This window comes from Mytilus trossulus, chromosome 1 (assembly GCF_036588685.1).
Source record: "Mytilus trossulus isolate FHL-02 chromosome 1, PNRI_Mtr1.1.1.hap1, whole genome shotgun sequence".
Classification (NCBI taxonomy): Eukaryota; Metazoa; Mollusca; class Bivalvia; order Mytilida; family Mytilidae; genus Mytilus; species Mytilus trossulus.
In genome coordinates this window covers 26,651,652-26,674,431 of record NC_086373.1, presented here as the reverse complement: position 1 = coordinate 26,674,431, position 22,780 = coordinate 26,651,652, and the positions used below count along the sequence as shown (strand labels likewise).

Genomic DNA, 22,780 nt, shown 5'->3' with positions numbered 1-22,780 from the left:
AGCCTACAACCAAAACTGAAAACATATCTTGCTTCAGTATTGCTTGCATGTATGCTTGTAAAATGTGACTGTTACATGCTTATCTTAACATGACGTTTACACAAGGCAATGAGCCTCTGTGAATAACATCGGTCAACCAAGAATTCAGTCGGGAAGCTTTGTGGCAATTCACTTGTAAGGATAGAAAATGTGAATAATAAGAAGGTGTCCAAGACCCTCTCCCTCTTACATTTCCGGCATTGAATAGCTGCAAAAACTGACTTACAAAAACCTAATTTGGCATGCATTTTTAAACTTGTTTTTCTCATCACTTCCAACTTAAATCTTCATTTAGATCTGGTATTTACAGTTAAATTATGAATAATTAATTAATCAATATTTTTTTCATATTGTTTACTATGTATTGATTGTAGGCTAGCACATGCTTTTAAACAGCTAAATGAATTTCACTCAACATGAAGTCTGTGACCATAACACATGGTATGCATTTTATCCAAAAGAAACACATTGATAACATGTATGCAAATGTAATGTAAATAAAATATGACTTATTTAAAAGGATTTCCTATGTTGTAAGGACAATGATTCCAGAAAATATTTTGCAGTAATCTTTACAGTAAACATGGACAAAGCATATATATATTCTTCAAACACACATTTCAACACCAATAAATGACTATAAAGCTAGCCACACGTTGCTGAAGGTTAATAGATGAATTTATCTGCTTTGGCTTTTTATTCTAAATTATTTATTTTTTGATGGAGGTAGTCTTTAGAATCTAAATATTAGTGAGAAAAAAAGTACCACTTTTAAATCTATATTTTAGTATACATTGAATATCTGACTAAAAAGTAGAAAATGTTACTGTAGATGTTAAAATTGTTGTCTAAATATTCAAAAGAGTCAACAGATAGATTGGACAGACTATAATACATGTTATAAATATCCAAAAGTATTTTTTTAAGATAATTCAATGACTTCAAAGAAATTTGGCATTAAGAAACTCAGTCATGTCTGTTATTTGAGCAAAAACATGAATACAAGAAATGCTTGTTAAAATTAGTTGGGAGATATTAAACAATGTTTTAATAACAGATTCATCTACTTGTTTTTTTTCAAATGTTATTCATTTTACCTAGGTTAAGGGACATAACTCTTCAAATCACAATATTGGTGTCAGCCATTTTCATGAATACATTTTAAGCTTCTAAATAAAACGATCTTTTTTGAAATTCTGTTTCACAAAAAGCTTAAAAAGCATTGTTGGAACTGCCTTTTACAAACACTTTACTGATTGATTTCAAACGTTATCTCTCTTTACTAAGGATAACCCCTACAGTAACAAGAACAGCAGGACCAACAAGCTCAAACACACGGAAGCTTACCCCTTTATTACCTTCCTGAAATTTGATTAAACATAAAAATTACTCTTGTTATGAAAAGATATAATGTCTCCATCATCTTATGTTACACATTCTAGTATTTGCAGCACTCATCTTATTTGAAATATATATGTGAATCTTGAATTGATAATTAGACATCTGAGCCTACTAAATTTCCTTTTGCATAATACATCATTTATGAGACTCTGCTGTCATTGCAATATTTTTATAAATCCCAGAGTTAATATGATGAATTATAATTTTCCTATAAAGTTCCAATTTCAGGCATTTTTCAATTGAATAACATTGGAAAATTTATAAAATAAGCTCTTTATCTTTTTTTATTAGAACACCTTAAAATACCACCATGCATAATCTGGTTTAATTTTTGCCCTTTATTCCTGACCATTTTTAAAAGCAACTTGAATTATTTGAGATCTGCTTAGTCATTCTTATTATACAACCATGAAATGTCCTGACTTCTTAAAATAGAACCCACATATCTATAAAGACCCTGAAACTGTTACACCCCAGGAGATATGATGTATCCACAATATACAACTGTTTTGGTTACCATAGTACCTGTTGTTTACTTGCACATTAAGAATAAGGAAGGAGTTAAAATTATTTACCAATAATAAAGCTCTTAGATTTAGATTGCATGTGAATTTCAGACATGATAAATAATTTAATGAACACTCAAAGGAATAAAAGTTAAAAATGTACTGTGTTTATCATTTGTAAGCATTGTAGATATTGAATTAAAATCTTTCTGGTTTGTTCTTTAAGACTGTTTATAGGAACATTGTATGACTTGATAAAACTGCATAATCAACTAATTAAGTCTGAAAAGCTTTGAATTGTAATTGCTTTGAGTGGCAACAAGTATTCTTTGATGTGTATATGTAATTATAACACATTATTCTTGTATTTGGTTTTTATTTTTTGTTTACTTTTTATTGTGTGCTTTAAACTGTTTATTGTACATGTTGTAAGACATTATGGAATGGTTTGAGATCATCTACAATCCTTATACAACCCTTTTACATAACTGTGTACCTGTACCAAGGCAGGCTTATTGTCAATAGTTTCTTCTGACACTTCAGGCATTTTTGAGTTTTTAAGAACTTGGTTTTGGCAGTATATAACAGGTGCCTGTTATATTATTAACTTGTCTTGACGCCTGCTTGTGTTGTATTTTACAGGTATACTACAGGTACTAATTGTTAAAGCTAATACTGTGCATATGTGCAACTTTCAAGGTGTCTATTTGGTTAACCAGTGTTGATTGATTGCTGTCTCTGTCAATTACCCCAATCTATGCAAATTTTCATCATTAGAATGGTGTCTTCCCGATTGTCCCACTTTTTGAAATTACAGGTAAAAAGGTAATGAAATTTTGTGGGACAATCGGGAATATGTTTGTGGGACAATTGGGAAGTTTAAATGTGGGACAATTGGGAACTGTTTTTATAATGATTAATTTGTTTTTATAGCGTGTTGCAGTTAATCAAAGGTTACTAATCAATGTAACTTATAAAATATGAACAAAATAAGAACAAATAATAATATTTACATATTTTATTTTGCTCATAGTAGGTACAATTGAAGTATCATATAATATTAAATGAAGTCTTTGAAATTTTTTTTTTTTTTTAGTCAGTACTGCGAGTACTCTCAGTACTTAGTGTCTTTATTGTGGTGATGTCACAAGCCAGGAGCCTGTCAGTCAGTGGTTGTGGTTTGTTGCCGTGTAACATATTTGTTTTTCGTTCATTATTTTGTACATGAATTATGCCATTAGTTTTCTCGTTTTACATTAGTCTTTTTAGGGCCTTTTGAAGCTATGTGGTATGGGATTTGCTCATTCCTGAAGGCCGTATGGTGACCTATAGTTGTTAATTGCTGTGTCATTTGGTCTCTTTGAGAGAGTTGTCTCATTGACAATCATACCACATCTTCTTATTTCTTATGGAAGTTTGGCTCTTCTTTATAACTGGTGAAGAGTCCTGTTGACTGCAAAAACAATGGGAAAATTGGAAAAAACAACCTTTAATAGTGATTCTTGGAAAGGCTGATCTGGAAAAATTCTAGACAGCAGCAAATTTAGAGAAAGTAGATGGGGGTACAAGAAATGATTTTACCAGAAGCATGTGCATCCCATATACAAAAAAAATCTTTCAAAATTTCTCAAATATGTATTTTTTCAATGAATCATAACAAAGAGGTTGAAATAATTAGATTTGTGTTCATAAAAAAGAGAAAATTCCAAAATTGACAAATTGACAGAATGGTCAATTTGACACAAAAAAGCAATAAAATTTTATAAAACTTTCTTAAATTAACACCTACTTCTAGTTTTTTTTTAAAGTTAGATCTATTCAGATTTGTCCACTCTATCTTTATTGAAAGTATGAAAAAAAGTAAAGTTTAATTGTGAAACTGTGATTTTTTTTCATGATAATAGCCCAAAAATGGATAACATTTGATGAAAACTGAGAAAATTTTCAGAATTGGGTACTTTCAAATGGCTGCAGCAAAAATAAGTGCACCACCATCTCATTTTCGTCACCAATTATTTTTCTAGAGTCATATATAAACCCCAAAATCAGGTTCAGAAAAAAAGTTTAATTCAAGACCTTAAAAGATCTATTTCATAAATCAGAAATATTATATTTTTTTAATCAAAAGTGTATCAATCTAATGATTTAAAAAACATTTTTTTCTATACTTTTATAAAATTAATGTTAAATGTGCAATAATTAATTCTTGTTTATTTAGCAAAACAAACAACAGTTACCTTGTTTATTTAAGAACATTTTACTACATAAAATAATGTGGGACAATCAGAACTCTAAAATTTTAAAAAGTGGGACAATCGGGAATAAACCATTAGAATACCCTGCTCCTCTCAACCCTAAATCTTGAGAAAATTTAAATTAACCAAAAAATATCATGCATACTAATTAAAAGGTTACCGCATCCACTTGTATTTTTGTCCATCAGATGAGTTAAGCCTTTTTCAACTGATTTTGATAGTTCGTTCTTCTGTTGTACTGCTATACCACTGTGCCAGGATAGGGGAGGGTTGGGATTTCACTAACATGTTTAACCCTGCCAAATTATTTATGTATGTGCCTGTCCCAAGTCAGGAGCTGTAATTCAGTGGTTGTCGTTTGTTGATGTGTTTCATATTTGTTTTTTTTCATTTCTATTATAAATAAGGCTGTAATTTTCTCGTTTGAATAGTTTTACATTGTCATATCAGCCTTTTATAGTTGACTATGCAGTATGGGGTTTACTCATTGTTGAAGGCTGTATGGTGACCCATAGTTGTTAATGTCTGTGTCATTTTGGTCTCTTGTGCACAGATGTCTCATTGGCAATTATACCACATCTTCTTTTTTATAGATCAATTATTGCTTATGGAACTATATTTGAAATATTTTAAAGAATAAATACCTGGGCAGGATGTGCTCTCTTGCGTTTCGTGGTACTGGCTGCCCCAGCTGACGTGCTCCTGGCATGCTCTGGACTAGTGTGACGACAGCCATAACCTGACGATTTTGGCTTCTGAATTTCTTCTTGCGTAGATAATTTTACAGGTTTCTCATCTTGAATTTGCGTCCGTTTTCTGTAGAAAAATAACTGTAACAGTAAATACAGTACTACCTGGATAAATAATTAGAATCTTAAATTATTCACATAATTAATTTACAAGTGTAAAACAAACACTTAATTTATCAGGAAAATATCATAATTCCCCAAAGTGTTGTTCAAAATTGTTTATTGTAATAAAACAACTATTTTTCTGTTTATTGAAAAACAGAATACCAATTAATAATTCATAAACTGCAGAAGAAGTGAATGCCATTAATAAAGCACACCTTCTTGTTTTTTTAAATTTTAATCCTATGAAAAGTTATTTTTATCTTTGTATATAAAATGCATAATTATGTAACAATTTATTATATCTTGTTTTGTCATAGATTTATGAACTTCCTGTTGGCATGGTTGGAGTCTTGTTGTACCTGAATATTTATTACTGTTTAAATTTGAACAAGTTGCAGGATGCCAGTCAGGCAAATAAATAGAATGAATAGATTCTATCCTCAAAATGAATGAATAAAATAATAATACTCAATAATGGTCTGATTATATATTGACTGTATATGATACATGTATATAATAGTATATATCTATGACATTGTGGGCAAATCATTCAGAATACATGAACATGCATTTTACATGTATGGCTTATATGTACAATGTACACTGTACATGAAATCATATTTCTGTAGGGATTTTAATATCTAAAAAATTGAACCAGATCACCACTGGCTGGATAACAAATTTGGCGATCCATTTTAATTTTGCAGGTAAATGTGTTAAGGCTAGAATCATATCTAATTCTTCAATCACCTGATATTGTAAAAAATAGTTCTCTCTTCAAAATAATATTCATAAACCATGCAACAACATACATTGTTATATAGTCTTAGCAAACCAATTGACAATCTCCAACTGGCCCATTTGTCTCTGACAGATGGTCGTGCAAATTCTTCCCAGTGCTTAGTCAGTGCAAAAACGTTTATACCTTTCTGTACTACTAGCTGTAAAGCTCATAACAAGACATTCTTTGTGTTTGTCTAACCAAATTTAGACAATTTTGGCTAGCGGAACCATTTTTTTCTAGGTATAGGCTTATGGATAGTTTAATTTGCTGATATTGTATACCATATCTGCTTACATTTATATGTATTAAAGGTGTTTATCTCAGAGTATCCCTTATCAATGGATCTAGTGTTGTTTAAATAACTGTAATGTCCTGATGTCTGCTTGCTTGAGATGATAAACTTGAGTCTTTTAATATGATTAGAGTTTCCCTGAAATTTTCGTGGTTGTTTTTTTTTCGTGTTTCACTTCTTACCGGGAAATTAAACAGCCTTGAAAATTTGCCTGTTTACAGTATATATGTACATATGTAACTGTTCCAGTTTGAACACACACATTTAATTTACTGAATCTAATCACTTTAAGGGCTTTATTTTGTTTTGACCATACCCAAATGACAGTTACTGTTATATGTTTTTTCAAGTTGAAATAATCCACTATATTTCTTCCATAAGGATGGTCATTCTGGACAAGAACTTGCTAAAATCAAAGTGCTGGATAGCACCTCTGGAAAGTTTACAACTTTAGCTGTGTATTATTCCAAAAATGTTATAGACGTGTATTATTTCAAATATGTATTTCATCACAGCTTTGATGTTTTAAACTAAACCATTGTCTCATCAGTAATTATCAAAAATCACTTTTTTTATGTTTATCATAAAAAGTTTTGATATTTTCTCATGATTGCAACCTTAAACTGTCATGACTGTAGATCTAAAATAATGAAATATACATGCAGAAAGCGCTGTTAATTTCTTTAAGTACCAATGCCATGTCAACTTCAAGGGCCTGTGAATTAGTATTTTTCTATTGGTTTAGGTCCTTCATATTTGTTTTTAGTAAATTAACACGCAATTTTGTTTGTTTGAATTGTTCCACATGTTTCATATCGGGGCCTGTTAAAGCTTTCTACATGTATATGGTACAAACATTTCTCATTATTGACGACAAAAATTGAATTATTGCCAAGTGACTAAAAGCCAGTATCATGAACTAGAGGGCGACTATATTTCGAATTTGATGGTCAGGCAAAGCAAAGTGACAGACTGTCTGTCAGGAAAGCGACTTTATTGCCCAAGTCACATATATGCTACATGAAGCTTGAGCCCTGGCATACGTTCAGTAATTCAATGCTGCTCAGCGTTGATTTATTATTTTAAGTGGTCAAGTGGATTGTACTACATCCAAACTGACACAAAGACAGGGTTTGGTCAGGATATCAGGCTTAATTGACAACAAAGATATCTGACAGTAGCATACATCTGTCTGGGTCACTTTAACTCCTGTAAGAACAGAGAAATAGCAATAAGTTAACACAAAGGCTGCTTGGTCATGTCTGACAAGTTGTCAACTCTTGTGAATCTTTCCATTCTCATAATCCGGGCAATGTCTTAATTAACATATAAATTATAATATATTGTACATAAATCCTTGTTTGCACAGACATACATGACAGAGGGCAGACTTTGAAAGTGAACCAGCTTGAAATAAGCCAGTAGACCTACCAATGTGGACACAAGGACAAGAGTAACTAGGATGTGGACACAGGGACAAGAGTAACTAAGATGTGGACACAGGGACAAGAGCAACTATGATGTGGACACAGGGACAAGAGTAACTCTGATGTGGACCGAGCAGAAATATGATTTACAAGTGCTTCAGACTCAGTGCATGTAAAATCTGTTGTTTATACTGGTGTTGATGTCTTGGGTTTTTTTTGGAACCAATTTTTAGTATATATGTGCTAAAATTTGAATAAATTCGACTTACTGAAGGTGTAATCTTTAGATGTTATAATACTAATTGACGAACAGGGGCTTGTTACAATTGCCGGGTTTACTATCCATACGAACCCCTAAAAAAAACACTAGGGGTTCGTATGGATAGTAAACCCGGCAATTGTAACAAGCCCCTGTGATTGACGCGTGCATTCAAATATTTTTTTTTATCGATTTTGAAAATTGATGCATGCCACGACCTTCATTACCAATGTAAACAACTTACACCGAAGATTTTGGGTCATATTCAGGGACATATTCTTTCAAAACTGCTGGTAGAGTTGTCGACCGAGTTTCTGATTTCTTCATCTTCGTTAATTTGTCTCAGCCATCGCTACTTTCTCTTTTCATACCTGTAGTATAGGGCACCTTGCCAAGGTCCCCACGTTTGTCAATATTTTGTTTGTCATGTGATTCTCTTCTGAACGGCCATGGAAACTTCCTATCACGTGATTTACGTAACATTTTCCCGCCAAACTTTTAAACACTACGGTCTACGAGGCACGTGCAATGAACAATATTTCAGACTTTTGAGTTATAATCTTCATCCAGTGACTTTCTATACTTTAAACGGGATTCGTCTCTATTGATTTTTTTAACTGATTACTAAGCGGCCTGTGTAAAGCTCCCATCCAACAATAAACTTAGTGAAAGTCCCGTCTGGTCTTAATTCATACTAGATGAAGTTATCGTATCTCGGATATATGTCATATATAATACATATGTGTCGCTGGAATGGGTCCCTTTTTGATAAATCATATATCAATGTGGTGCAATTTTACCAAGGATTTGTACATGTATAGTAAGATAGCACTATACAAATCCTTGATTTTACGGTCGAGGAAATATATCAATAGGTATAGTAATCAGTGATCATGACATCAGTGGCGGATCAATATATTTTAATTAGATTGATAGGGCAACTCTCAACAAGAGACCAAATCATTAAAGACACAGAACATAACAGCTACAGATCATCGTATGCGGGTCGTCTGAGTTCAACAATGGGCGTATCAGCGGTTGTTCGATTTCTGTGTCATTGATTTGGTCTTTTGTGGAGAGTTGTCTCATTGGCAATCATACCACACCGTAATTCTATTTTATATCAACTCATCAGAAGGATACAATCAGAACTACATATAACACGACAAACAGAGAGTGGACGTGACCGGATTTGTACATCCCAACAACAAAAAGACAATAAATACAGACTTAGACTTGAGAGTACTCGCAGTTACTAACAGCTATAGTTCAAAGCCAACATATAATAGAAAAAAAAAACCGTGATGCATCTATATATATAAGACTAAATTATTAATAAGAACACATCCAACATCCAATGGATTTAGTGTAAAGACGTCATAAACAGTCTAGAGAAAATGTACAATGTGAAAATACAAGAGAAGGGGTGGATCCAGTCATTTTAAAAAAGGGGGGTTCCTAAACCAGGACAAAAGAGGGAGTGGGTCCAACTACATGTCCCCATTCAAATGCATTGATCGGTCAAAAAAAGTGGGTCCGACCGCGGATCCCCTCATGTATTTCCAGTATACATTTCTCATCCCATTCTGTAATCGTTTTTTAATTTGTTTTAATTTTTTAAGGTGTTGTCATCATCATGTAACCTATTAAGTTTTTTATATATTTTTTCTTCTTATCTATTAGAGTTTTTTCAAGTTTGAATATATCCATGTTAGTTGAGTTTTAAATTATTTTTTATTTTGGTCGGTATATGCTTTTTGTATACTTTCTGTCAGTGTATTTGTCTTGAAGTAATTCCAAATATTGTCTGGGTTTCTTTAATATGTGTGTATGTAAATGAATACCTAGCTTATGCGGTGACTTTACTGAGTTTTGGCTTTTGAAAGGGAAAGGTTAATTTCACTGGAAATTATATCATGTCAGTATCCAAGTGGACACTTGTGGTTATGTTTCTACTCGATTTACTAAAGATGTAATTAACATGCACAGTCGATCAAGTGTGCGGTCATTTATTTATTTGTTTGTCAACTATACCTGCATGTGTCGGTTGTGAGATTTTAGTATCATCACACGGTCTAATAGCTTTTGATGAAGAGAAAGATCTGGTTTGCTAAGTATTACGATGTATTTGACCAGCCATTAACGCCACTGAGCATGATGTTTGCTCCAGATGTATTGCATTAATAGATATTAGAAGATGTGGTATGAATGCCAATCAGACGGCTCTCCATCCAAGTCACAATCTGTAAAAGTAAACCATTATAGTTCAAAGTACGGTATTCAACACGGAGATATATATATCCTATTCAGTGATGTGACTAAGATGTTCAAGTGATTCCCCTTTGTCTGATGGTGGTCTAGTATATGCTCAACTGAAGATAAGTGGGTTTTTTTCCTGTTTGAAGTTATTTTGCCCAGATTGAATAAAACCTAGACAAGAAATCGGAGCAAAGCTAGACGATTTAAAGATAACATACGAAAATAAGAATGATATTGACACAGCATCTTCACTGAGGCTCTTTATTCTTAAGGGCATACGATACAGTTACAGGGTAGGTAATGACGTTAATTGCTAACGTAAAATATTATTTTTGCGACGTCAAACTGTGACATATCGGGAAAAGATGCATTTTTCGACTGATTTTTATCATTTAAACTGATTTAATTTGAAAACAAGTTCATGAACCCCTAATTTTCAAAACAGCAATTTGTTTCATTTTGCAGGGAGATTATGTGACCCAAATTTTATAAAACTGTAAATAGAGGATTTTTTAAAATTTTGATAAACATGCAGCAAAAAATGACGTATTTTCCTCAATTCATGAACATTTGATAAATATGAGTTATTTCTGAATAAAAAAATGCATATTTTTTTAGGATACTTATAAAATACAGAAATTACCGATTATTTAACAAAAAACAATTTGTGATTATCTTTTATAACAAAAAAGTTATGTCTTTCTTTCGAAAAAGAAATTACGGCCACAAATCTGAATTTTGTGCAAATATACAAAATTTCGACCTTATTTTACCCAAAAAGTAGCACATGAAGGTGTATTTTTTATTACATATTTGATTTAATCAGGTAAAAAATAGCCTATATGCAATTTTTCACGAACTTGTAAATACAGGATCAAAACTGTATCGTATGCCCTTAATATATGTCTGTTCAGATTTGATGACTTCATTTGGCCGTTACATGTGTTATACGGCTTTTTCCAATCACGTCCGTGCTAGCCCGAGCACCGATATAGGTAGCAATAAACAGTTAGGAACAAATACTAAAATTTGCCCTTATGAATTTTACCATTCCCTTTTCATTGCTTTCTTCCAATATCAAGCTTACTGTTTGTGTCATATATGGGCATATGTATGTAATCAGAATCTTCCATAGATTTTATTTCCAGTATATAAAATGGTAAAATATAATTTCTATTTGGTGTATCCATGGCAACAATCTGCATTTATTTGTTAGAAAATATTGCAAAAAGGGGTGGAAAGATGTCACATATTTCCCCAAAATTTGGCTAAAAGTAGAATTTCAATCGCTTGAAGTAATACCTTTTCTGAAACTGTGTACATATATCATTCAGCAAATCCAATGAAAATCATATGTCTTTCGTCTCATTTTTTTGTAAAATTGCGTCAAAAACTTCGTGTAGAAAAAGATTGTTTGTAAACAGTACATTAATATCTGGACCGATGGCCGGTCTAACTATGAAAATACGGACTGTCAAACAGAAAACAGCCCATAAAACATGTAAAAAATAATCTTGATGCTCTTATAAACCATCTTTGAAGGCTAAATTAGCACTCATCTGTCTAAAAATGAATTTTATTACACAATAACTTTCCTATTTGAAAAATCCACAGGGGCCATAATGCGAAACTAAACTCCTAACTGTGTATTGCTACCATAATCCCGAGAACTATGCTCGAGAGCCTATTTTTTTTAAGAGTTGAAAGTGTGTGTGATAATGGGGGGAAAACATACCACAAACACACTTTATTTCGCACTTTGTCAAACGTTTCCCCACGTTATATACATGACGTTACATATTTTTGTGTGTTCAATAAATCATTTGCTACCATGACATATACGGTATATATATATCGAAATCACTGGGCGATTGACTGGTATAATTTCCATTGATTGTATTGCTTATAAAATTTACCTGTATTTACTTATTAGTATATAATAAACATGTATATAGTATGTATTTGTTTTAAAAACCAAAAATGACGACAACATATTGGTATTTTAACATAGTCGGAAGTGATATATAGCCTGAAGGAATTGATGCAACAATATTTGACGATGGTTGACCCCTGTTCTGTCACTTATCAAGTGGGGATATTCAATTTAGGAACGAAAATATCTGGGAATTTGTCAGTTGAATGTTTTGGGAAATGTCGAGATTTCGTTTGGTAAGTTCTATACACATTTTTAAAATTTTTTCTGATCAAAGCTCAGTGAAATGATTGTCCATGTTTACATTCATTCAATTTATTAAAGGTTTTTTTATTATTAATATGTAATTTGTTAAACGGACATACGCAATCGGATATTACAAATAAATAATAATGATAAAGAATAAACAAAACAATATAAATAGCTTGGAAAAAAATACACAAATGATGAAAACAGAGTTGAATATATACAGCAATTTATGTATTAGTCCAAAGTAATTCAAGATCAAATGTAATAATAAACACGTCTGTCGCACCGGTCGTTCCTTTTGTCACGGTATGACATTTTGGCTATTGTTGTATACAATTATTACCATGCAATTCAACATTACAACGGGCAAAGTATATATACTTTTTTGTAGATGATATTATATATTGTGAAAACACAACTGTGTATAGGACAACCCTGTCGAATATCATTATAGACATTATATATATGGAAGTGTTTAACGAACTTGACTGGCTTTTCAGCCCTCGCACGGTCGGTTATAGACATTTAAATTTGTGTGAGACTTTTATATAACAGCTAAAGTTCATGACTTTTTTTTATTTTTTAGATTGTTTTCATCTCGTGCCAAGTATTTTGTCTTGTTCAAAGTCTTAACACCCTTGATGGAGTATTTACTGGTACATTTTTAGATACTATAGCAAAGGCGCTGACAAATACTGAAGAGACCGGATGTGACAGTAAGGAATTAAAAAAAATATATATGGGTTTATGAGCCTCCTTATGAAATTTTTGACTTATTATGTGATTACTTGGTCGTTTTCATAGTGACTATTTGATAACTGGACAAACTATTTCATGATTATTTGATAATTTTTGATTATTTAATTATCTTGTAACGTTTAAAAAAATAGTATTGACTAAGTGATTATATTGATAAAGAATTTGTGATTATGTGATTCCTCAACACCACCATTATTGTCCCCATTTATGTCCCCACTTATGCATTCATCATTCTCTATACTGCAAACCCCATTTATAGGTCCTCGTGTAAATTGAAAAATAAACTGAAAATTTAAAGCAATCTGTCCTTTCTATACAAACAAGTACTGGTAATAAATGTAAAACAAATTTTAGTTAGAAAATATATGAGATAATTCTCTGCAAGTAAAAACTCATCAAGGCAAATCAAATATCAGGCAATAACTTTATAAATGCAGCAACTGCATGCTACACTGATTAAAAAGTAGATACAAGTATATAATGAATTCATTTTTTTTTTATTACAGAACCAACGGCTAACCAAACAAATCCTTACTTTTTTGGCGTCACTGATCTCAAATGTCTACAAATAGAAGCAAAAATGCGAAGGAAAGGTTATGATATGCAAGATATTCAGGATCTCAGAGAGAAATACCCAAATCTCATTGGTAAACGATCTGTAAGGGAGACAAATAAAACAAAATCATCTGAGCCTCGGAATCATTCACCAGTCAGAAGCACGTTACGACCTGTACATAGATGGATATTCTACGAAGGGTATTTTATTGAGTTCGGTGCTGGAAGTGGAAATATTGGTAATTTTCAAGATGTTGGCAACAAGACAATATATTCTGCTCTAAACGGAAATGGCGCGAAAACTAACTCGACATTTGCTGAAAATAGCTTATCTAATGCTAATATGCAAACAGTGTACCCTAAAAATGGGGATTTATGTTCCGCCAAAATGGAGAGTGAAATAGCTGGGTATAGTTCAGTTCCATTGGGATGTTTATATAAATGTGCAAGAAGTTTCGTCACCAAGTTTGGAAAGTACCATTTGATTAAAAATAACTGCCATCGTTTTGCTAATAAATTGTCAAACATTTTGTGTACGGGAATATGTCCTGAATGGTGCAAGTGATCACGGTAAAACGTTGTTGTTATATATTTTTGTATACTATAGCAATTAACGAATAAAACTGTGATATATATAGTGAAACAGTCTTACACTTTAGTTTAAGTGATGTATGTTCCATAGACTTTAATCAACAAAAAAGACTGATTCGGATGATTCATCTGTAGTTTCTTAATTTAATCACTAAGGCAGCAACCATTTGATTTTCGGGGGGGGGGCTATGGTTTGTTTTTTTAGGCAAACTTTTTTTTTCGCCTTCGGCGAAAAACAATCTTGTTTTTTAGCGACAAGTCGAAAACAAATTTTTTATTTCAATTTTAGCATTACATATAGTGGCAGCTAAGGGTGATACAAACAATTTTTTTTTCTCACGGTCAAAAACAAATTATTTTTTTCTCCAAAAACTGGAAACAAACTTTTTTTCCAAAAAAAAAACCATAGCCCCCCCAGAAAATCAAATGGTTGCTGCCTAAACTGAAGAGTTTATTCAATTATATGGATTTTGGAATCTCCAAATGCTATAGTATTCTCGAGTCAAATTGCTTTCTTCAGTGTACCTTTCATAACTAATACATTGTGCTTTCAAAACGACTATTATTCATATTTAATTTCATAAGTATAAATAACAACCAGGTTAGAGTACCAACTCCACTGCTTTTAACCCTTCTTTTTACGTGACATAAGATCCTGAGCCTGTCTCTTTTCTAGTACTACATGAGCAGTCATTAACGATGTTGCTTCTATAAGAGGTTGACTGTCTTCAAAATTTCATTCGCCAAATATCCCCGATCATTTGGTTTGGGGCAGTCGCCTTTTGTGATTCACGGTAATATCATGTAACTGATACTGGTGCTATTATTTGTCAACCAGTTTCAGCCTCATCTAATTTCATAGAAACCGATATGACACTGCATATGACATCTTATTTTTATCTAATTAGAATAAATAGTGTTGCCAATATCACATGCACGGATGTTATTTATGTTGTCAGAGACATATACGTCTCTGGTTCTGGAAAGAACTAATATGTTTTTTTCTTCTGCCAATGTAAATTTTACCGTCGTCTGTTACTAATAATAGACGACGATGGCTTGAACTATCACGACCTTAATACTCAATATTTAATATATTTGAAATCAATTGGGACTTTTTTTTAGCTAATTATACAGTATATGTTTTGATAATTGTTGACATGATTTATAGTTGCTAACATCCTGGTCATTTGAACTCTGGTACCGAATACCGAAACAGTTTTCCTATTGGCAATCTTATCACATTTCCTTATTTTTTTATTGATATTTTACATGTGATCTGATTGATATACTGGTTCAAGTTATGGATAGTGCTGAACTTATGAACGATAGTTGAACTTCGTTGATTCGAGTATCCAGTCGGGTCAATGTTTGATGGGTACTAGAAAGAGTACAGAATGACATTTCATTAGTTTCACCTTGAATGTCATATAATGTCAATGGTATGATGGCTGTGTTTATCAAATTCACTGATTAAGTCTTGAAAATAAATATTTAGGTACAGGACTCCCATGTATTATCGGTCTGCTTGACAGCACATGAGTTTTTCGTAGAAATACCAAATATCGACGAAAAACTTGAGCCCGCGTGACAAATCACTAATGCAGCGTCTATACAAAAACCTTCAAGATGATATAACTTGGTTTACTCCCATTCTTAGAAAATTTTCTGCAAAAAGGAATAATACCAAATATTTCAGACTACTCATAAACATCTACGATTATCTAAAAATGATATATAATCATTAATGTAGTTACAATAAAGCATCAAGAAAAATATCTGGGGACAATTTGGGATCTAAACATAGACAAAATAGAATCATATTATCCACATGAAAATCTACTATTAGAATCTTAACAATGCATGTGCCCAGTTTCATGTAGATTCAAAAAGTCAAATAACAAAATTACCGAACTCCGAGGAAAATTCAAATCAGAAAGTACTTTCTCAAATGGTAAAATCAAAAGCCCAAGTATTGAGATACATCAGAAACACCAGTAGCAAAACTGAACTTAAAAACAGTTAGAAGCTTTTAAAACACGTCTCCTCAAACAAGGATCGTTCTTTGTGTAATCATACGTTTTTTGATTGAGTTAAGTCTGCTAATTGATATTTTATCGTATGTTTTTATATGTTGTGATGTTATGCTATTGTTTCAGAAAAAGGGAGAAGGTTTGGGCCCATTAAAACGTTTAATCCCGCTGCAAATGTTTGCACCTGTCCTAAGTCAGGAATCTGATGTACAGTAGTTGTCGTTTGTTTATGTAATATATACGTGTTTCTCGTTTCTCGTTTTGTTTATATAGATAAGACCGTTGGTTTTCCCGTTTGAATGGTTTTACACTAGTAATTTTGGGGCCCTTTATAGCTTGTTGTTCGGTGTGAGCCAAGGCTCCGTGTTGAAGGCCGTACTTTAACCTATAATGGTTTAATTTTTAAATTGTTATTTGGATGGAGAGTTGTCTCATTGGCACTCACACCACATCTTCCTATATCTATATAAAATATCTGAACTCAACGAAATTTTTAATCAAACACAAAATATAGAAAGGAAAAACTTGCTAATACAACGCCAAACGAAACGGGAACAACCACTAGTTATGGTAACAAAATTCAACCCATCTATACAGAAACTAAAAAATATAATAAACTGGAACCTTATTTCATTAAACCCTAATTGTTTGAACATATTTAATCGCCAGTCTATTATAGCTTATAAAAGACATACAAATTTACAAGAACTATTATCTAAGCATTAGCGGGTATAGTCTGCTCAACCTTTCACAACACAATATGATACTGAGCTCACAAAAAATAAATCATAATAATCTAATATGTTATTCAAAGGCAACCGGTGTATGGTCCAATATACCGGTAATATACAAAATAAAACAAAAAACATAAATAATACGCCAATATACAACTTATTGAGTCGACCACTGATGAAGCCGGACTCGGGGATCTTTTCCCCAAACACGGCAGAAACACCGGGCCTAACATTCATGCTCATGGGTGGGCTCGGATGGGCAATTTGAATACATGAAAGAACCAGATAAAAATACGTCGATAAATCAAATAGCTAGTCTCCACAAACTCTGCTCTTGTACTTTCTGATCCCATAAAAAGATAGTACACTGTACAAAATTTCTGTACAGAGTACTATCTTTTAACCAGGAAGTAAAACGACAAGATAGTACTATGTACAAACTTTCTGTACAGTTCTATATAAAGTTAAAATTGTATTTTTGTCGGCTTACTTCGGCCATCATATTGAAGTGTAAATCGTGTATTCTTTTTGTAATAGAAACTAAAAATTAAGTATTGCATTGTATCAAACATTGCCTTTTGGTAGGCATACCATGTTTGCAAATACTATGAACTAGAGAAATCATTCCCATAATTTACAATTATTGACCAAGGAAGATAACTCCAATTTAAAATATTTAATTTACTTAACTAAAACATCATTGGTATTTTTCAAGCAACAAGCATAATTTAAGAAGTTTTCTTGACAAGTTTGTATGTACAAATTCACATCATTTTGTAACTTGAATATCTAAGAAAACATATATCATCGATATATTTCTTGGAATGGTCATCAAAAGGATGTATATATCATTATTGTCATGCTCAATGCATCATGTTTTTTAACATGTGAACAAAATCATTTGAAATGGTTCATTGTGGTAAATATTGCATTCATGCCATCAAAATCCTTTGGGGACTTATCACTACTCACAGATGGCAAAAAAACATGATGCATTGAGCATGACAATAATGATATATACATCCTTTTGATGACCATTCCAAGAAATATATCGATGATATATGTTTTCTTAGATATTCAAGTATTTAACCTATTGATAAGCTTTAAATGATCAAATTCTACCACCATCCATATCTGTATATAAATCATGTATACACTATATGTATCAAACCATTAAAAAAGAGGTTAAATAACAAGCACTTGTCCTTGGCCATCTTCTTAGTTCAAAACAGCCTAGATGGACTGCAGAACTCATGCTTGTCTGGTGTATGGGAGTTCCAAGAGTTGATTCCCAACCTAGGGGGTCTACAGAACTCATGCTTGTCTGGTGTGTGGTAGTTTCAAGAGTTGATTCCCAGCCTAGGGGGACTGCAGAACTCATGCTTGTCTGGTGTGTGGTAGTTTCAAGAGTTGATTCCCAGCCTATGGGGACTGCAGAACTCATGCTTGTCTGGTGTGTGGTAGTTTCAAGAGTTGATTCCCAGCCTATGGGAACTGCAGAACTCATGCTTGTCTGGTGTGTGGTAGTTTCAAGAGTTGATTCCCAGCCTAGGGGGACTGCAGAACTCATGCTTGTCTGGTGTGTGGGAGTTCCAAGAGTTGATTCCCAGCCTAGGTGGACTGCAGAACTCATGCTTGTCTGGTGTGTGGGAGTTCCAAGAGTTGATTCCCAGCCAAGTCAAACCAGACTTGATAATTGGATGGTGCTGCTTTTGTATTTGAGGTAGCACTTGGCAGTTAGAAAATAGATTCTAATTTCACCCACCTTTTTCTAATCCTGAATTTCTAACACATAAAAGCCAATTGCAACTGTTTGTGTCATACATATGTTGGTACTTTGTAACTCCAATAGATTTGATATTCAAGTTAAAATGGTGAAATATAAATTCTTTTTTGTGTATCCATGGCAACAATATAAAAATATTCCAAAAAAGCGTGCACATTTCACTTATCCCTGAACATTTGGTTCAAATTATAATTCTACTCCCTTTGAGTATACATGTAATACCTTTTTTGAAACAATTGACATTTATCTATCAAATGGTAAAACAAATTGTGTATTTTTTTCTCATTTTTTTGTAAGATTAAATGACAGTGTGCATGCAACAAATTGATGTGATAATTTCTGGACTAATGTAGATGGATGTATTAAGAAATGTAGTGTTGTCTTGAGGTAATGACATGTAGCTGTCAATTTACTTTAAGAAAGAACTATTTAATTTATCCTAATTAAGGAATAATAATTTTCTATTTTAAGACTTTTATGATGTACAATTTGCAACAGCATAGTATATTGCACAAAAGCAAACAATTGAGTACAAACTTATCCAATTCTAAGTTCTTTGACTACAGTTATTCACCTTGTGCATATCAAACAAAGGACACAGATGGATTCTGTGATGGACACAGATGGATCATGAAAAAATTGTGCTTTAGTGATGGTAATGTGTTTCTAGATCATACTTTACTGAAAATTTTTGCTGCTTACAATTTTCCATATCTGTAATGAACTTGGCCCTTTAGATAGAGAGGAAAATATTTTGTAAAAACTTTCAAAAATTTATCAAATTAATGAAAATTGTTAAAAATTGACTATAAAGGGCAATAACTCGTTAAGGGGTCAACTGACCATTTTGGTTGTGTTAACTTATTTGTAGATCTTATTTTGCTGAACATTATTGCTGTTTACAGTTTATCTCTATCTATATAAATAGTATTCAAGATAATAACCAAAAATGGCAAAATTTCCCTAAAAATTACCTATTGGGGGAGGGCAGCAACCCAACAATCAGTTGTCCAATTCATCTGAAAATTTCAGGGTAGATAGATATTGACTAGATAAACAAATTTACCCCTTTGAAAGATTTGCTCTAAATGCTTTGGTTTCAGAGTTATAAGCCAAAATCTACATTTTACTCCTATTTTCTATTTTTAGCCATGGTGGCCATCTTGGTTGGTTTGGCAGGTCCCGCTCACATTTTTAAAACTGAATACCCCAATGATGATTGTGGCCAAGTATGGTTAAATTTAGCCTAGTAGTTTCAGAGGAGAAGATTTTCGTAAAAGATTACAAAATTTACGAAAAATTGGTTAAAAATTACTATAAAGGACAATAACTCCTTTAGCAGTCAACTGACCATTTTGGTCATGATGACTTATTAATTGTAGATTCTACATTGCTGAACAGTATTGCTGATTACAGTTTATCTCTATCTATAATCATATTCAAATTAATAACCAAAAACAGCAAAATTTCCTTAAAATTACCAATTCAGGAGCAGCAACCCAACAACTGGTTGTCAGATTCATCTGAAAATTTCAGGGCTGATAGATCTTGACTTGATAAACATGTCATTGTTCGTAAATGCAGGTAATATTTGTCAATTGACTTTCGACAACAACTATTTATCTTCATTACCATCATATGTTTTTTAAGGGGCATAACTCACAAAAACATCAAAAAATTCTTCATGGAGTCATATTTGAACATGATTTTTGAGGGATAATTGAGGGAAGAAAGAAATTTGTTGATGGACAAATAGAGACATTAACTAACAGAAAATTCCAACAAATTTCTTTTGATTCTATCATCATACATGGAGAAGCTGAAGAAAAACAAAGAAATCTGCTTATCAAATTTATTATCTTTAACAATCAATATCCGTAACATAGGAAATATATATTAAAAATCATTTGTAACAACCTTTATAAAAGAGATAGAAATTCAATGATATATCCATGACATAATTGCTTCTAAATGATTTGACCATGATTAACTAAGTCTGTAGGTTTCTAAAGGGACCTAAATACTGGCTGTTTTAGAAAACCTAAATAAATAAAATGATTTTTAATTTATCTCTTTCACTCTTTGGTTTATTAATTTATAATTCATTCATCTAAAAAAGATTTTTCAATAACAATCCATATAAAATAGTATCTCAAAATAAATAGGTTGTCAAATATAAAAAGAACAATTTCAAATTATTCCACTGTATTTATAGTCAGGAATGTTTTTTGGGGCATGAATTTAAGCAGTGTCAGTCTACCGTAAGACACATACAAAATCTACTAGTTATTCATTGAAATCCTTGACAAAATCTACTAGTTATTCATTGAAATCCTTGACAAAATCTACTAGTTATTCATTGAAATCATTGACAAAATCTACTAGTTATTCATTGAAATCATTGACGAAATCTACATTCCTCCTAAACAGACATATTTGATTTCTAAATATTCATTCAGTCCATATTTACTGCCTTCTGACCCAAGACCTGATTCCTTCCAGCCTCCAAATGGAGCCTCTGTCATTGAAAACAAGCCTTCATTGACCCCAATAAGTCCATACTCTAGTTTCTCAGCCATCCTCCAGACCTGACTGATATTCTGTGAGAAGAAGTACCCTGAAACAGAAATAATGATGTGACATTGAACTTCAAGCTGTATCTACTTGTTAGTGCAGAATTTATGGTTTTGGTAAATTTTGCATTAAGGTTAAATCTAAGCAACTTTCAAATAAAGGAATGATCTTTGTGCTGTTGATCATACATGTACATTCTTAAGGTGAGAGGTACGTAAATGAACGCCTCTAGCGGAAAACGGGAAAATCGACGTCTGTTGTTATGGGAGTTATCTCCCGTACACCACAAAAAACGTTTTCAAGATGTCAGAATATATCCGCTTCGTCGGAATAATGATCAATAATGGTCAAGTATTGAATGCACCTCATCATAATATATCAAAAATTGAAGGATGTAAATGAAATATCTTGTCACAGTTAAACATTGCTTCCCTCCCATGAAAATAAAGTAACTTGGCTTTACGTGATAGCCGGAGAGTGAGCTGACCAACTTTAAGCTTGCAAGAACTGCTATTAATTACCATAATCGTTTAGAACTACAAAACTGTTTAAAAGAACAAAGAATCGGTCTCGGAAGTATTTTGTATATGCATTGGGGTAACTGTACATACATTAACTTACTACACGCCGGTAATAGGCACATATCAGAGACTTAACTTGAAAATCGGGAATGTTGATACAGGATGTGAAAACGAAATGTAGTATTGATAAGCATATTACAAACATGTACCGTGATGCATTACACACATACACTCACACAATAACAACTTAAAGCATACTCAATAAAATGTCATTTTATTATTTGGAAATTCTTTAGCTAAAGTAGTCACAGACTTACATTCAGTCATGTACTTTCATTCAAAGAAATAAATTTATTTCTCAAAGCAATTGTGAAAACGTCTAGCACGTATTCAATCTTCGACAATAGGTTAGTTCTGATTCTCTTGTTTTGATATTCCTGTTGTATAACTAGTTTCGCATTTAATTATAAACATATGGATGTTCATACAAACAAAAAAACTTTCTTTATAGTACTTTCTTTCACGTCCGCGATATGGTCTATAAATAGAATTTGAAAATGAAAGTACTAGTAAAAAAATGTTACACATTGCTTTTCACTCTAGTTGAATTTAATGGAGCATTGTGAATCACAAGCTTCTAGCATGAAAACGCGGTAATTAGGGAAAAATAAAGCTCCGCTGCATGAAAATCACTCTTTGATTCCACTTGAAAGATGAAATAATTTGCAAAGTATATAAATATTATACTGAAGATTTAGAAATTTCTGCGTGCATCAATCAATTCATTTTAAAAAGCGCAAAATTTCGTAATTACTTATTTCGATTAAAGTTGATGTTGTTTGTATACATGTGGCACAGTGCAAATGCTGCTATTAAAAGTAAGAATATGAGATTTTAATTTTGCTATACGTATTTTCTTCTAAATTTTCACAATATTTAAAACAAATAATTCTGAAGTTTGAACAGAAA

General features: G+C 32.3%; 3 protein-coding genes across 7 annotated transcripts in view; 1 reads left to right on the top strand and 2 right to left on the bottom strand.

Annotated features, from left to right (window-relative positions):
- Nucleotides 1-8,296, bottom strand: part of LOC134720616 (eukaryotic translation initiation factor 5B-like) — a 65,449-nt gene extending 57,153 nt beyond the window's left edge. For 2 of the 3 annotated variants that reach the window (XM_063582976.1, XM_063582993.1), the window contains exons 1-3: nt 8,062-8,296; nt 4,846-5,017; nt 1,387-1,401 (exon numbers count right to left, since the gene is read on the bottom strand). In XM_063582976.1, the coding sequence (XP_063439046.1) occupies nt 1,387-1,401; nt 4,846-5,017; nt 8,062-8,144 (270 nt within the window). In that variant the 5' untranslated portion in view covers nt 8,145-8,296. The remainder of the gene's footprint in view (nt 1-1,386; nt 1,402-4,845; nt 5,018-8,061) is intronic. The other variant, XM_063582985.1, reaches the window with a different exon arrangement.
- Nucleotides 8,297-12,031: 3,735 nt separating this feature from the next.
- LOC134707280 (uncharacterized) lies at nt 12,032-14,215 on the top strand. The gene is made up of 3 exons (XM_063566919.1): nt 12,032-12,245; nt 12,845-12,974; nt 13,524-14,215. The coding sequence occupies exons 1-3, from the start codon at nt 12,216-12,218 to the stop codon at nt 14,135-14,137; spliced, it is 774 nt and encodes a 257-aa protein (XP_063422989.1). The 5' UTR covers nt 12,032-12,215; the 3' UTR covers nt 14,138-14,215.
- A 6,339-nt stretch (nt 14,216-20,554) lies between these two features.
- Nucleotides 20,555-22,780, bottom strand: part of LOC134720601 (succinate-semialdehyde dehydrogenase, mitochondrial-like) — a 31,746-nt gene continuing 29,520 nt past the window's right edge. For all 3 annotated transcript variants that reach the window (XM_063582968.1, XM_063582959.1, XM_063582949.1), the window contains exon 12: nt 20,555-21,333. In XM_063582968.1, coding sequence (XP_063439038.1) covers nt 21,128-21,333 — 206 coding nt within the window. In that variant the 3' untranslated portion in view covers nt 20,555-21,127. The remainder of the gene's footprint in view (nt 21,334-22,780) is intronic.

Bases quoted from the DNA above. Each gene is read 5' to 3' on its own strand.
- LOC134707280 (XM_063566919.1), top strand. From the start codon at position 12,216: ATGTTTTGGGAAATGTCGAGATTTCGTTTG. The intron at 12,246-12,844 runs GTAAGTTCTATA...TTTATTTTTTAG, and splicing joins AAATGTCGAGATTTCGTTTG to ATTGTTTTCATCTCGTGCCA. The intron at 12,975-13,523 runs GTAAGGAATTAA...TTTTTATTACAG, and splicing joins TGAAGAGACCGGATGTGACA to AACCAACGGCTAACCAAACA.